Source organism: Streptopelia decaocto (genome assembly GCF_964273445.1).
Source record: "Streptopelia decaocto genome assembly, chromosome: 9".
In the NCBI taxonomy this organism is placed as follows: domain Eukaryota; kingdom Metazoa; phylum Chordata; class Aves; order Columbiformes; family Columbidae; genus Streptopelia; species Streptopelia decaocto.
The window spans coordinates 3,806,079-3,820,162 of record NC_138664.1 but is presented as its reverse complement, the minus strand read 5'-3'; the positions used below and the strand labels follow the sequence as shown (position 1 = coordinate 3,820,162).

Here is a 14,084-nt window from a genome sequence, read left to right as displayed (position 1 = left end):
CTTTCTTTTTGAAGTAGTGGGGGGATTGGACTGGATGAGCTTTTGAGGTCCATTCCAATCCCCGACATTCTGTGATTCTGTGAATTTCCACTGTTGGGAAAATAATATAAATAATCCTTGCAATTTATAAAATATAAGACCTTACTGCTGTCTTTGGCAATTCCTGGCAGCAATACTTACCTGGCTATACTCCAACCTGAGGTTAACAGTGAATTAGGACAGTGTAATCCCTAGTTTTCTCCTATTCATGCATCTTTTCCCTCCTCACAATTCAAAGTTCACAGAACCATTTAATTAGAGTGCCTTCATTTTTTACACAGATAACATACGTAAAAACATTCATAGATTTATTTAAGTTTTCTTCTTATTAAAGCACATCAAAACAATTTAAGCGTATTTTGGATGATATACGGATTCAAGCTCTAGGAAATTAACTGTTAGTTACAACTTACCTAGGACATTTCCTGCAGGTACTTCTTCAAGATCTTCAAGTTCTCTTCCCATAAGCAAGTAGAGATTCTCCAATGTACAGCAAGTCATGTGAGGTACTGATGGCAGATCATCTGTAGCAGAACACTGGGATGACAGCTACACAAACAACCAGTGTTACACATTTATCATTTCTTACCAATACAAACTTCTTCCTCAAAACCTATTTGCATTCCAAAGCTAAAAAAACATTCTCCAGTATTTTCATTTCAGAAGTAAAAATATTAAAAACCAACATACAGTTGAAAATATTTTTCCCCTTCCAAAAACCCAGTCTCGTGGCAAATGAGTAAATGTTACCAAGAAAACTTAAAAATAATGCTTTCTTTGTTAATTTTTAAATGCATACTACTCCTACTTTTCATTGTCACTGATAAAACAAATGTTTTAAAGTAAATTCATAAGTAATGAACATCTATGATCACAATCTCAAATCATTTAACACCATTTTTTTTCCCCAAGCTTTGTTTTTTCGTTTTACAAGTTTTCTTTGAGTCAAAGTATGCACATACTGGATTCATTGTTCACTAAAGCAACACTGGAAATGCTAAGGTTTATAATGAGTTTACGGATACAACCAGCCATTACCACAATTACCTAAATTACTTTGATACTTTTTGAAATTTTTGACTTGAACTTCTTTTTTAAATTTTCAGAGTGAGCAGCATGTAAAAAGTTACGTCATCCGTGTTACAACGGAGTCCCAAGTTATGGTAACATTTCACTGTCACCTCTTACCTTTTGCAAAGACTCAGCAGGATCATATTTTGGTCCTAAAACAAAGATCTTTTGCCCTCTTTGCACCACCCCACTGAACACTCTTGCAAAAGCAATGAAAGACTCCTTGTTGTCTGCCTCCTGTTTCACTGCCTTTGAGGTCGCGTTCTCTACTTGACCAGTGAGCTGCTGCTCTTCACCTAATCAAAGTCAGAAAAATATATGAAGTATAAAAGCAGTTTTTGCCTTATCACCTGAAGGAAAAAAATAGTCAGTTACATACTACATACATCCTATCACACCTTGCAATGCACTAAAAGACTGAAAGAATGCCCCGTTATAACTCATAATCCAGTCCTGTTGCTTATACATTGCTTTTCTAGCAATTTATTATTAGGCTGTTTAGGAGGGGGGTTTTGGTTGTGGGTTTTTTTTGGTTATTTTGTTGTTGTTATTGATTTGGTTGGCTGGCTAGTTGGTTTGGGTTGTTTTTTTGTTGTTTGTTTTCTGGGTTTTGTTTGGGTTTGATTTTTGTTTGGGTTTGATTTTTGTTTGTTTTTTATCATCTATGGAACTGTTTGGACTGGCATGTACATGATTCTTTGTATGGTACACAGACCCTCGACAAGACCTAGAAACCTCTATTAAAAGTTCTATGAGAAAAATAGATAGCAGAGCATGACATACCTTTCGTATCACCACTGTTTGTAGTTACTTCAGATGAATTTTCACCTGGTGGCTTTTCTGACATCTCCTTTCCTTGATTTGCTGCCAACTTTTCTGCATGCCTTCGTTTCGCAAGTTCACGACGATGAGCTATTTCTTCTTGAGTTAAAGGCCTACATTATATTTTAAAACATTAGTATTTGGAAATGTCATTTTTTAATAAATCAAATCACAATAATTAAGATTCTGCAAGAGACTTAATTTAGAAACTGCTTAATGAGACCCTTCATTTTAACAAAATTATTCTTAGAACTTGAGGAAATCACTTTGAACACAGTTATCATACTTGCCTTTAATCCAAACATTTAACTCAAAAGAGTAATAAAACTATACATAAATTAAAAATCTCTCTAAGAATTATTTAGGAGAGTCCTCCAGGATAAAATGGCAGAATTTGAAGCACAGATTTCAGAACTCAGAACCTGGGACAGACACATCACACGTCACAGAAAAGGCAAAAGACAGACAAACCTGCCACCATAAACCTCTCAGCAATTCTTTTTCTTCTACTGTTAAAAAAAATCATCTCTTAAACAATCATTGTGACAGAACTATGAACATGTATCTCTGAAATTTGGGATAGTGTGGTAATTCTGTTTGGTTTGTTTAGTTTATTTTATTGCAATAGAGAGTGAAGCTTAACAATACAAAATGCAAAACAGATGGTAGAGAAGAAAACTTTTTTATGATGATTTTTTTTTTCCCTGAAGGCAGCTGTTCAAAGCTATTTAAGGGTTTGGAATGTCTGAAAAATTCCCAGAGGGGAGAGATTGATAGGGAAAGTACAGATGAGACAGCCATGGGTGTCATAAATGCAGTCTATATATGATGGCATAGCATACACATGAGACATACATATGCATTCCAACACATTTTATTGTCCAAAACCACTTTTCATTTGTGTAAATAATCCTGAGAGTGAAAGAAAAATGTTTGTTTGTTTTTTTCCCTTTACATGGTATTTTTTAAAGTATCAATATATTTAGATGTTAAATAACCCTAATCACAAATGTTAAATGTACCTTAAAATTCTGAATGCACTCACATAATGTGCATATGCACTCACATACAAGCATATGTAATTATATTCTCAATTCGATAAGAAGCAGATTGAGTGTAGGTGGGACTTTAGCTAGTAGCTACAACCTAGACTTCCATCCTGGTTTCTGTCAGCATCAATTTCTATAAAATTAGTCACTCCCGGTAGTATCATTAAAAAACACAAAAAGATAATGTTGTCAAATAAATCCTTATATAGAATTGTAACATACTCAAACAGAACACAGAACTAGATTAATGCACAAAAGGCACTGAATCTTCAACAAAATCAGTCTGAAATTATACCTTGATTTATTCAATTTCCCCAGATGGCAAAACCAATCAGAAGGGAAATCCGTTTTGAACAAATGCTGCCCAAACCAGAAAAAAGATCCTCTCCATTTCCCTTTTTTCACTCTGCAAGAAAGGATCTACAGCCTCATAATATTGGCAGAAAAAAATAATGGCACCATGCAGTCACACAAAAACTAGTAAATTAAAATCCTGGAGCAGAAAGAAAGAGATATTCCCTACCTCTAGAGAGAGGCTACAGCATCCAGACACCATACACATGAAACAGGCACAAGTAACGGAGCTGACATAGATGGGTAACTCACTATTTCTAATTCATCTTAACCTCAACTGTGTGGTAAACAAATGCTATACTTTCTGTGCCTGCTATACGTAAAAGCCAGTTTTGCCACTATCCTCATCACGTCCAAGAACCTCGATCCTCTCAACAAACAAAAGAACACGTCATTATCAGTGACAGAACAGCCAGAAAGCGATGGCCTCGGTGTAGTCTTCTCTGATAACTAGAATAGCTATCCAGGAAAGCAGACAAAGCAGGAACAGCACTGCTGTCCTACACCAGCACCTGAGCAAAACCCCTTGTTCCAGATACATCTAAGGACACGACTCAAAGTAAAACTGCACCATCTAGTGTCTGGTCTGGCCGTAAGTGCAATACACCTTTTGCCTGAATTCAAACTTAACTGCAAGAAAGATTTTTGGTGGAAGATTCATAGATAAGTGTGGTAAGAAAAAAAATGAAGTAATTCTAGGCAATGTGTGAAAAACCTAATATAGTAGTAAAGCTTTCAAATATTACTACAGCAATAGTACCACTTTTGAACAAAGACTTAACAGTCAAAAGCAGTCTAATTTATTATAGTAGATAGACTAATACTTTCTATATTACTACACTGAACAGTGACAACCCCAGAAAAACATGGAATGGCCAGTTAATACATAAGTTGACTACTGAAAATGCTCCAGAGGCTTCGAGGGATGAAAGGTAAGAGGAACTGCATTATTATAAACCTATCAGAAAAGCAGATGGTTTCAGCTAAAAGCAGTCCACTTAAGGACGTCAGGGAAATGAAATCAAGAAGGATTTACCTCTCAAAGAAAATAACAATAAAAAGCTGTAACAAAAAAAAAATCTTCAAAACCCCCGAGAATAAAATCTTTTGAAATGCATTCATGCCTTTCAGTTCACTGCAATAAGTTCGTCAAGGCTTAGACTACTTTAATTAACCCATTTTATTTTGCACTTGCAATGGACGGGATGATGACTTTGCTAGTATGTCAGATACGACGGCAACTGTTGCTTGGTACAAACACAAGCTGTTATAATCATGCCAAGACAATCTTACTGAAGAACTGAGAAAGCATTACAACTCAATCACATTTTCAACCAAACATCCTGTAACAGCATGCAATGTCTGCATTAGGATGATGTATATGGACAAAAGTACTCTTCTCCAACAAATGTGGGCAACAAAGATGCTGAAGGGAGTGGAGCATCTCCCGTGTGAGGAAAGGCTGAGGGAGCTGGGGCTCTGGAGCTGGACAAGAGGAGACTGAGGGGTGACCTCATTAATGTTTACAGATATATAAAGGGTGAGTGTCAGGAGGATGGAGCCAGGCTCTTCTCGGTGACAACCAATGATAGGACAAGGGGTAATGGGTTCAAACTGGAACACACGAGGTTCCACTTAAATTTGAGAAGAAACTTCTTCCCGGTGAGGGTGCCAGAGCCTGGCCCAGGCTGCCCAGGGGGGTTGTGGAGTCTCCTTCTCTGCAGACATTCCAACCCGCCTGGACACCTTCCTGTGTAACCTCATCTGGGTGTTCCCGCTCCAGCAGGGGGATTGCACTGGATGAGTTTTTCAGGTCCCTTCCAATCCCTAACATTCCGTGATTCTGTGAAATGTGGGGTTTTGGGGATTTTGTTTGGTTGGGAGTTTTTTGGGTTTTTTTTTAATCTTCTAAAACTACTATGATTAAACAAATATTCTCATGAATTCATCCAGAAAATCCCTACCTGCTGAAGGATTTTATTGCATCTCAAGAATTAGTGAATTATCTTCTCGGGTCTAAAACAATTTATCCGCACTTGCAGCATAACTCTTTTCCTAAACGTATCTAATGTAAATCAGAAAGTTAAATGTTACATTTTCTTACCTTGGTTTATTGTGTGGTAATGCCTTTGCATCAACAGCAAACATTTTGGAAACAAAGACAATAACTGGGGCTGTTCCTTCACTACTGCATTTCATAAAAGCTGAACAAACATAAAAGGAAGTTATTTTCACATTTTTTTCCCCAATGGCAAGGACAAAACTATGGCTCTCCATTGATTTTATAGGAATTACTGTTCACTTGCTATTTCAATGGATAATATGCTAAAGACAAATTAAGAAGTAGAAAATTACTCTAGCCTTATCATTTGATAATACTCCCATTATCTTCAAGTCTGTTTCACAACAGAATAAAATGAGCAAAATTGTAAAAATAGAACTCTTCATGGCCATAAAAATAAGACATAATATTATGTCACTGACAAACATCAACGAAGCCACTACAAGTAAAATAATGATAAATCTAAGTAGAGATTACTACACATCTTATGATACAAAGAAACAAAACCACCAAGACAGAAACAATCTACATGTTAATGGGAGAACACCTACTCACCACTTTTCAGTTCCTGAGTTTCTGGTGGCAAAGAATCAAATGTTCTTGCTCCAACACACATCAGCTTTTCCACTCTCTCTGCAGTGATGTCAAGAGGACTTGGAAGTTTATTACACACCATGGCTAAAACACATTGTTAAGGACATATATTTATGTTTCCTTACTGAAAGCAAATAAAAGGAAGACAAATGCTTCCAGTGTTTGTTTCTTTAAAGCAACCTCATGCACAAACTGCCAGCAACAACAGATAGCTAAAATCCTGTCTGTAACTGTCTGTTAGTGCCTACAGCTCCCTGTCAAGTCAGCAACAATTTATGGCATGTGTCCAGGGGCAGAATAGAGAGTTAAATGGGGTGGCTCACCCTATGTGCAACTGGGAAACTAAGAATAACACAATAGGGCAAGATTTTAGAACTAATTAGTATTTATACATTAATAATGTGTGCATACTTACAATAATATGTGTATTATGTTATAAACGATGGAAAGTTTGCCTACACAGCAGACAAACAGCAAAGGCTAATATTGGATTAAGAATGCATATGCCTAAAACGTAACACCAGATACTTCCAGAAGCTCGTGGACATAAGAGCAAAGATGCTATTTTATAAAAGGAAGATTGGGTTATCCTTCAGGAAAAATACTAAAATTTGTATAGAAATCTACATAATGAAAATGTTTTGTTAAACTGGCGCTAGTCTCATAACTTATTTCCCTAAAAAAAAGGACATGTGGAAAAGCACAAAATCTGTGGAAATATAAGACTAATTGTAGATATGGAACTTAAAATTACAAGTGAGAAAATAGGTCCAGCTAGCATAGACACAGATGTGAAAAAAAGAGAACAAATCACACCAAATCACACGTTGAAATATGCGAGTACTCTCTGAAGTCTAAGAGCTGCCAATAGAACAAAATGTTCTATCTTCCTTAAGGATACAGAGGACTGCATCAGATATTGGTAGCCACTGGCTACAAATGGCATTAAGATGAACTTTTGGGTCTGCATGCCGTGATTCCCGTGCACCGATTTTCAATCCCAAAGAGGTGACTATCTTTTCAATTTTTTCTTTGTCTCTGTAAGGAAAAAAATGAATAGATAAAAAAACACAGTAGCAATACATAACAAGCACCTACAACATTTCTTGAGTATTTCAAAAAACACCATAGCACATGGAAAGAGATGCCATGAAAACTGTCTAGATCTTCTCACCTTTTCATAACAGCTTCATACAGACTCCATATGTTGTCCAGCACCAACTGCACGAACAAAGGCTTCTTTCCTTTTGACTAGTAGAACACAAACATACAGCTAATTACCAGCAATTCCTCACTTTTACAATAGGCTGAAGATAGCACTTTTAACTGACCATTCTCACAAGGAAAATCAACACAGTCATGTGTTTCTACACAAGATCACTACTTCAACAGTCTGTCTTATGAGAATGATAGAAGGAACAAAACAAACACAAAATTTAAAAGTAAAGAACAGGGTTTCAATTTCAAAAAAAGAGCCTAATAAATATAGAACATGTCTACCTTGAGCTTGTTATCACCCTTTTTATAACTATTACTCCTCAATTAAGAAAATGAAAAAAAAATCAGTGTTAATTGAAAATAGGGAAACTCCCTTCTCCTCTCTTAACTTTTAGTGGTGGAAACGCTTAATGCAAGAGAAGTGTAGTTTTCAGGCCGGGGTTTTGGTATAGCATTCAATGGGATCTCACTAAGACAAAAATTATTTTCTAAATCCTAAGCTAAACATCAATATCCTAAATCCCGATCTGCTGAAGGACTCTTCAAATAAGACAGAGATGCACTCACTACTCTGGTTTCTATATTGTTAGTCTTCCATTCATCTTGTGTGTTTTGCTCTATGCTGAATCCTTGAGCTGGAATGTCGCTTCTTTTGTGAACAGAGACATTTAAGAGCAACTGTTAAATTACATTCCTCCCTGTAGCTTTTGAACGGTCAATTTTGGAATATTCTCTCTCTCCAAGGGCTGGCGCAAGGCTATCCGAGTGAATTTATACTTCCACTGATGAGTGAAAAGGTACTGAGGTCAATTTCACAGAATCACAGAATGTCAGGGATTGGAAGGGACCTGGAAAGCTCATCCAGTGCAATCCCCCCATGGAGCAGGAACACCCAGATGAGGTTACACAGGAAGGTGTCCAGGCGGGTTGGAATGTCTGCAGAGAAGGAGACTCCACAACCTCCCTGGGCAGCCTGGGCTAGGCTCTGGCACCCTCACCGGGAAGAAGTTTCTTCTCAAATTTAAGTGGAACCTTTTGTGTTCCAGTTTGAACCCATTACCCCTTGTCCTACCATTGGTTGTCACCAAGAAGAGCCTGGCTCCATCCTCCTGACACTCACCCTTCGTATATTTGACCCCACTCGCCAGGTTTAATTCTAAGGAAGCCTTAGCTTTCCTAGTTGCCTCCCTACACCCTCTGACAACAGCCTTATGTTCTCCCCAAGTGGCCAGCCCCTCCTTCCATGATCTATAAACTCTCCTCTTCCACTTGAGCATACCCAGCAGTTCCCTGTTTAACCACACAGGTCTCCTGGCTCCCTTCCTTGACTTCCTACATGTCGGGATGCTCTGATCTTGTGCCTGGTAGAAGCAGTCCCTGAACACTAACCAACTGTCTTGAGCCCCTTTACCTTCAAGCAGCCTTGCCCATGGGATTTCCCCTAGCAATTGTTTGAAAAGGCCAAAGTTTGCCTGGCTGAAGTCCAGGGTTGCAATTCTGCTTGCTATTCTGTTCCTGCCACAGGAGATCCTGAACTCCACCATCTCATGGTTGCTGCAACCAAGGCAGCCCTCAACCTTTACCGCTTCAACCAGACCCTCCTTGTTGAGGAGGATGAAGTCCAGCAGTGCACCTCTTCTAGTCGGCTCCTCCACCCTTTGCATCAGAAAGTTATCGTCATGGCACTGGAGGAACCACCTAGACTGTGGCTGGCTGGCTGAGCAGTCCTTCCAGCAAACATCAGGGATGTTAAAATCCTCCACAACAACCAGGGAATAGAATAAAAAGATCCAAAAGAGAATTTTAAAAAATCAGGTATTGTTTCTGACAACCTCCCTACCTGATCGCCTTTCATTATCTTCTTTGCTTTTGTATTTAAGTAATAATCTCCCCATAAAGTCTTCAGAAGTACTGCAGGCTTGATTCCAATCTTTTGGCTGTACAGTTTGGCAAAATGCTCAATGCTGAAAGGAAACAAAATGCATCTTGATAAAAGTGTAATGTTGTTTACATGTTCTTATCAGCCTAAGCAAATGACAGCTTATCCTTGTTTTACTCCCATTTTTCCAATTGCCTTCACTTTAGGTTGTCTTGTTTAACATTTACAACTGCAAAAATATTTAGGTATAACAGCTAAAAAATGTCAGCAGTATTTGTATGTTTTTGTTTTGTTTCAAGGGAGCTTCAAGGCTGAACTTATTTATTAGAAATAAATATTTGTGTATTATCTCCATAGTAAAAAAAACAAAAGCATAATACAAAATTTCTAAATGCTTATGTGATGACACTCAGATTTATTCCGTGAAAGACATCCCACAACACATTTAACTATGGTTTGTGACCAGAATGGTACAAGTTAAAAATCAAGTATTCTTTTGAGCCACACTTGAACCATCAGATGCTGGTAATTATTTTTTAAATTAACTACTTAGGGTACTTCCTGTTGTTTGAATCACTGCTTTAATAAAGAGTAAAGTGCAGAAAATAATATAAAACCCATAATGCCAAAATTGTGTTATAAAGCCAATTGCGTTGTTCAGTGGTCCCCATGAGATAATAAAAGCAGGCTGCTCGCAACCTATAGGAAGTGTCCTGAACATTAAATAGTTTCCTTGCTGAGAATGTTCAGTGAGCAGTAATAGAAAAAAATTTCCACATATTTATCCTTGTGCACACAGAAACAAAAATACACATTTACAATCATAACAAACCTATTTACAGAACAATGATATTTGATAATCTTTTCTTTGAAATCCAGCTCCTGGATATGTATTTAAGGCATTCTTTCAACACTTGATCATTATGAGAAAAGCATATGTACTAATTGCACTAGATGAGGCTGGCACTGCCTAATGGCTCAATTTTTTCTGCCATGACAAGTTGCAGTGCCTTTAGGAACAGAACTCACAACCATGTCACAACTCACAAGCAGTCAAGGCTTGCCCTGACTAAGGAAACCCCTCACTGATCCATATGGGCTTCAACTCTGCCAGGGGAAGTTTAGGCTGGAGATTAGAAAGCAATTCTTTGCAGAGAGAGTGGTCAGGCATTGGAATGGCTGCCCAGGGAGGTGGTGGACTCACCGTCCCTGGAGGTTTTTAAACTGAGATTGGACATGGCACTTAGTGCCATGATCTAGTAAACGGACTGAAGTTGGACCAAGGGTTGGACTTGATGATCTCTGAGGTCTTTTCCAACTCAGTCGATTCTGTGATATTTCACCAGATTGCACTGCTGGCAGTCCAGACATCATCTCTTGAAACTAATTAAGGAAAATGTTCCTTTTCCTCCCCCTTATACAATTCATCAGAGTCATGGCCCATCAGTTCATCATAAGAAACAAAGTAGTATCAGAAAACCAACAATCTGTGTACAGCTTCAACAAATACATTAACCCATTTTTAAGATGTGAGGGAAAAATGGAAAAATAGGACAGGTACAAATAAAAAACCTAGCAGATAGAAGCCCTGTTATTTGTCCAGACTGTGGGCACATTTTATGGGATAGAGAACACATTGACACACATTAGTCTCCAGTATAATGTACAGTCTGATCCAGCCCTAGCAGCAGAATATTAACACCCCTTGTCTAAGTTATATGCATAAAAGGTTTGGCTGAGATAAAATATTGTACATGGACAGTTCAATTAATATAATCTTTAAAAAGTTTCAATATATAAAGCAGAAAGGCATTAAAATTTGGAGAATCTTAGCAAACAGTTTTTAGTCTTACATTCAGTACAAACCATTGTTTTTTAAGTTCCTTTTTTATCCATATAATATAGGCAAAGAATAAACCAAAAGCCTATCAATCCTCTCTAGTATACCAATATATCAATCACAAAAATAAGGACAGGTCATATGTGGCCCATTTTTTCCCTTCATTCAAAGATAAATTACAATCAATATTTAGACTGCAGCCTCATGAAAGGAAGATAATTATCTGAATTTTCACTTTTACAAAAATAACAATTATCTTGACCTACCATTTAAGAATAACATGCTTGCTTTCTCATTTACAAAGCTGATCATAGGTGTTTATGACCACAGGTTCATATCAGAATGTAGTTCTGTAACCTATAAAATCTTAATAGTTGATAATTTGCTTGCAAATAGCAAGTAGCCTGAGCTAAAGAAATAGCTTCTAAATTGCCTTGGAGCTTATAATTTTACTTATTGTAAAAAAGTACTCCACTGAATCATTTTCTTTAAGAAACATTTTGCTTAATGTTTAGCGTTCCCTGACATGCTTTGAATACTAATACTAAACCTAGGCTACCTTTGAACTTCCCAAACCAAAAGCTTGTCTTTTTCATTCATTCCCTTCCACAGGCTTTCTCAGTATTCAAACAAAAGTAAGCTGCGAATTGCCCAATCTTTTTCCTTACAGGACAAAAATAGCAGATAGCTCTAAATTATTTCAACATCTGCTAAAGAAAATCTTCATATTCTGACTCCAAACTTGAACAAGTGTGTAACAGTTGCATCCCAAATACTCTGTGTAACAGCAGTTTACTACCATAATCCATTTTTTCCATGGAATTTCAATGAAAAGTTAAAGTCAGAAAAGCTAAAGCCTACAGAGATCAAAATACTGTTTCCCTGACACCATAGATCAGAAAAGTGACTGTTGGCACCATATGGGAGTGGAAGACTTCAGATGTGTATTAATGTACAGATCACCAAAGATATCAGCAAACACTCTTTAGCCTTCAGAAATGGACACGCATCCTCTGTGAAAATATCTCTTTCAGACTAAAGAATATTCCAACATATCAGAATTTGAAGATTTGTTTTCAATTTCCTTTACACCACTGACAACGATTTTTCTTTTTATAAATTATTATTATTCATGGCAGACAATTAAACTAAAATAACCCATTTCATTTTCTCTTTCCTCTGCAGTGATAAGAAATGTTCATGTTAGGCTATAAACTATGCATGAAACCTCATTTAAGAGCTTGACTGACAAAAATCATGGAGCCGATTCTTTTTAAAGGTTTTGCAATATTAAAGACATGTATTGTATTTTCACGACGAAGACAACGTCTCCACCTTGTGGCAAGCAATCAGAACTTGTGTAATCTATACAGTAGCCTGCTACCCTTTGAAATCAGAACTTGTGTAATGTATACAGTAGCCTGCTACCCTTTGAAACTAGCTACCAAGACCAGGACTGAAAAACACAACTGATCACAAACTCAATACAGTAATTTAAAAAATTTTCTAAAATCGTTCTGTCCTCAAATTCTTACATTTACTTAAACACCTCTGCAATGTTCTTTAGTAACTGCTGACACATAAAGATATTAGGTAACAAGAGATAAGAAATGCACCTGAATGAAGAACAGAAAAAAACTAGATTAAGACTGATGAGCATAAACACTAGAGAACAAAAGGCATAATTTCAAGGTCAAGTCAAAGTCTGGTACAGAAAAAACAGATCACAGTAATGCTGTGACACAGAATTGTACTGGATTGAACTGGACAGCTGAAACTGCTGCCCTGATGCCAGCTGCCTGTCTTATGCTTCTTAGGAATGTCACTGTCCCTGTAGCTGGAAGGTCCCATCTAGTTGTGAGAAAGCTCCTGCAGAGCAGCAGGTTTTGACCTAGTCTATTACAGCCTATCAAAGGAGAGTGATCAATAAAATACTAAGTTTACCAAGCTAGGCTGGGTACCACAGTTTGCTCAGCAGCTGCTGTGTAAGTAAAACAGGGGTCCCCGTCACAGAGATGCCAAAACTGGTAGTATCATCAGCTGTCCAGTGCTAATAATATATTAGAACTGATTATATACAGTGGTATATCACGGAAAAATATAAAAAAATCTTTAAAAATATGAAGCACCTAAAAATACTTTAACTGCAGTAATCAATGAAAACAGACAAAAAACACCACAAGTAACTAAATTCCAGACTTACCCAAAACCCCAGCCATCAATTGCACTGGCAAACACCACGTTTCCATGGTCTGGTGAAAAATAAAGATGTGAATCATCAGTATCTTCCAATCCAGCACTCCAGTCATAAATTTGATCTCCTGGTGCAGTGTCTGAAACACTTTCTGTTTCTTTCTCAGCTCTTTCTTCTAAGACTTTAGAGGTAAAGAGTGTTCCAGTGACTGCATTGATCTACAGAAGGATATGTAAAAACACCCTATGATCCTTACAGTCTTTCACAACTGTTGCAATTAAAATGCAATTCCCGCACCCTCCAGAATATTAAAAAAAGGGTTTTTTAACAAGATAGCATGCCCATAAGTAATTTTTCAATTTAAAAGACAGAACTTGCATATCTGATCCCACCCATTTGAAGACAACAGGAGTTTGATGAGACTAACACTCCAACTTAAATATCATGTATGTTTCAAGTCAAAGTCAGACACATCAGGATTGAATCAGATAAAAAGTATCATGTGTAACACACCTTGTTTCTCAGAACAAGGAATAATGAAATAGGAAGTTGTTACTTCCAACAAATAAACAACAAAGGAGGGCAAAGGGAAACCTGGTACATAAGTGCTCAAAAGTAAACTCTAGGATAAAAAAAAAAAGTTTGAAGACAACTTAACTTACAATTCAAAAGCTTAACTAACTTTATCCCTGCATAAATCCATCAATATCAGGAGCAGCATAAAGATATTATTTGTCTACCTCCAAATAAGTTTAAGCAATTTAACAGGAAGAACAAAACATTCAGCTTATTATTTCTAAAAATGAAGACTCTTCCTGATAACCTGTCAGGAGGCATTTAATACTCTTTTCTCTATCACATGAACCTCAAAGACAACTAGAAATAAAATGCATCTCAATGTTAAAAAATTAGGCTAGGTATTACGGTGCTCAATCCCACGAAGTGTGAAAAAACTGGTTTTG

At 37.1% G+C, this 14,084-nt stretch overlaps 1 protein-coding gene across 1 annotated transcript in view; it reads right to left on the bottom strand.

Moving 5' to 3' along the window:
* The window catches only part of EFL1 (elongation factor like GTPase 1), a 59,178-nt gene that overhangs the window by 40,859 nt on the left and 4,235 nt on the right, over window positions 1-14,084 (bottom strand). The window contains exons 7-15 of the mRNA XM_082061495.1: window positions 13,132-13,340; window positions 9,050-9,173; window positions 7,166-7,242; window positions 6,893-7,029; window positions 5,953-6,075; window positions 5,440-5,539; window positions 1,894-2,045; window positions 1,228-1,406; window positions 453-588 (exon numbers count right to left, since the gene is read on the bottom strand). Of these exons, the coding sequence (XP_081917621.1) occupies window positions 453-588; window positions 1,228-1,406; window positions 1,894-2,045; window positions 5,440-5,539; window positions 5,953-6,075; window positions 6,893-7,029; window positions 7,166-7,242; window positions 9,050-9,173; window positions 13,132-13,340 (1,237 nt within the window). The remainder of the gene's footprint in view (window positions 1-452; window positions 589-1,227; window positions 1,407-1,893; window positions 2,046-5,439; window positions 5,540-5,952; window positions 6,076-6,892; window positions 7,030-7,165; window positions 7,243-9,049; window positions 9,174-13,131; window positions 13,341-14,084) is intronic.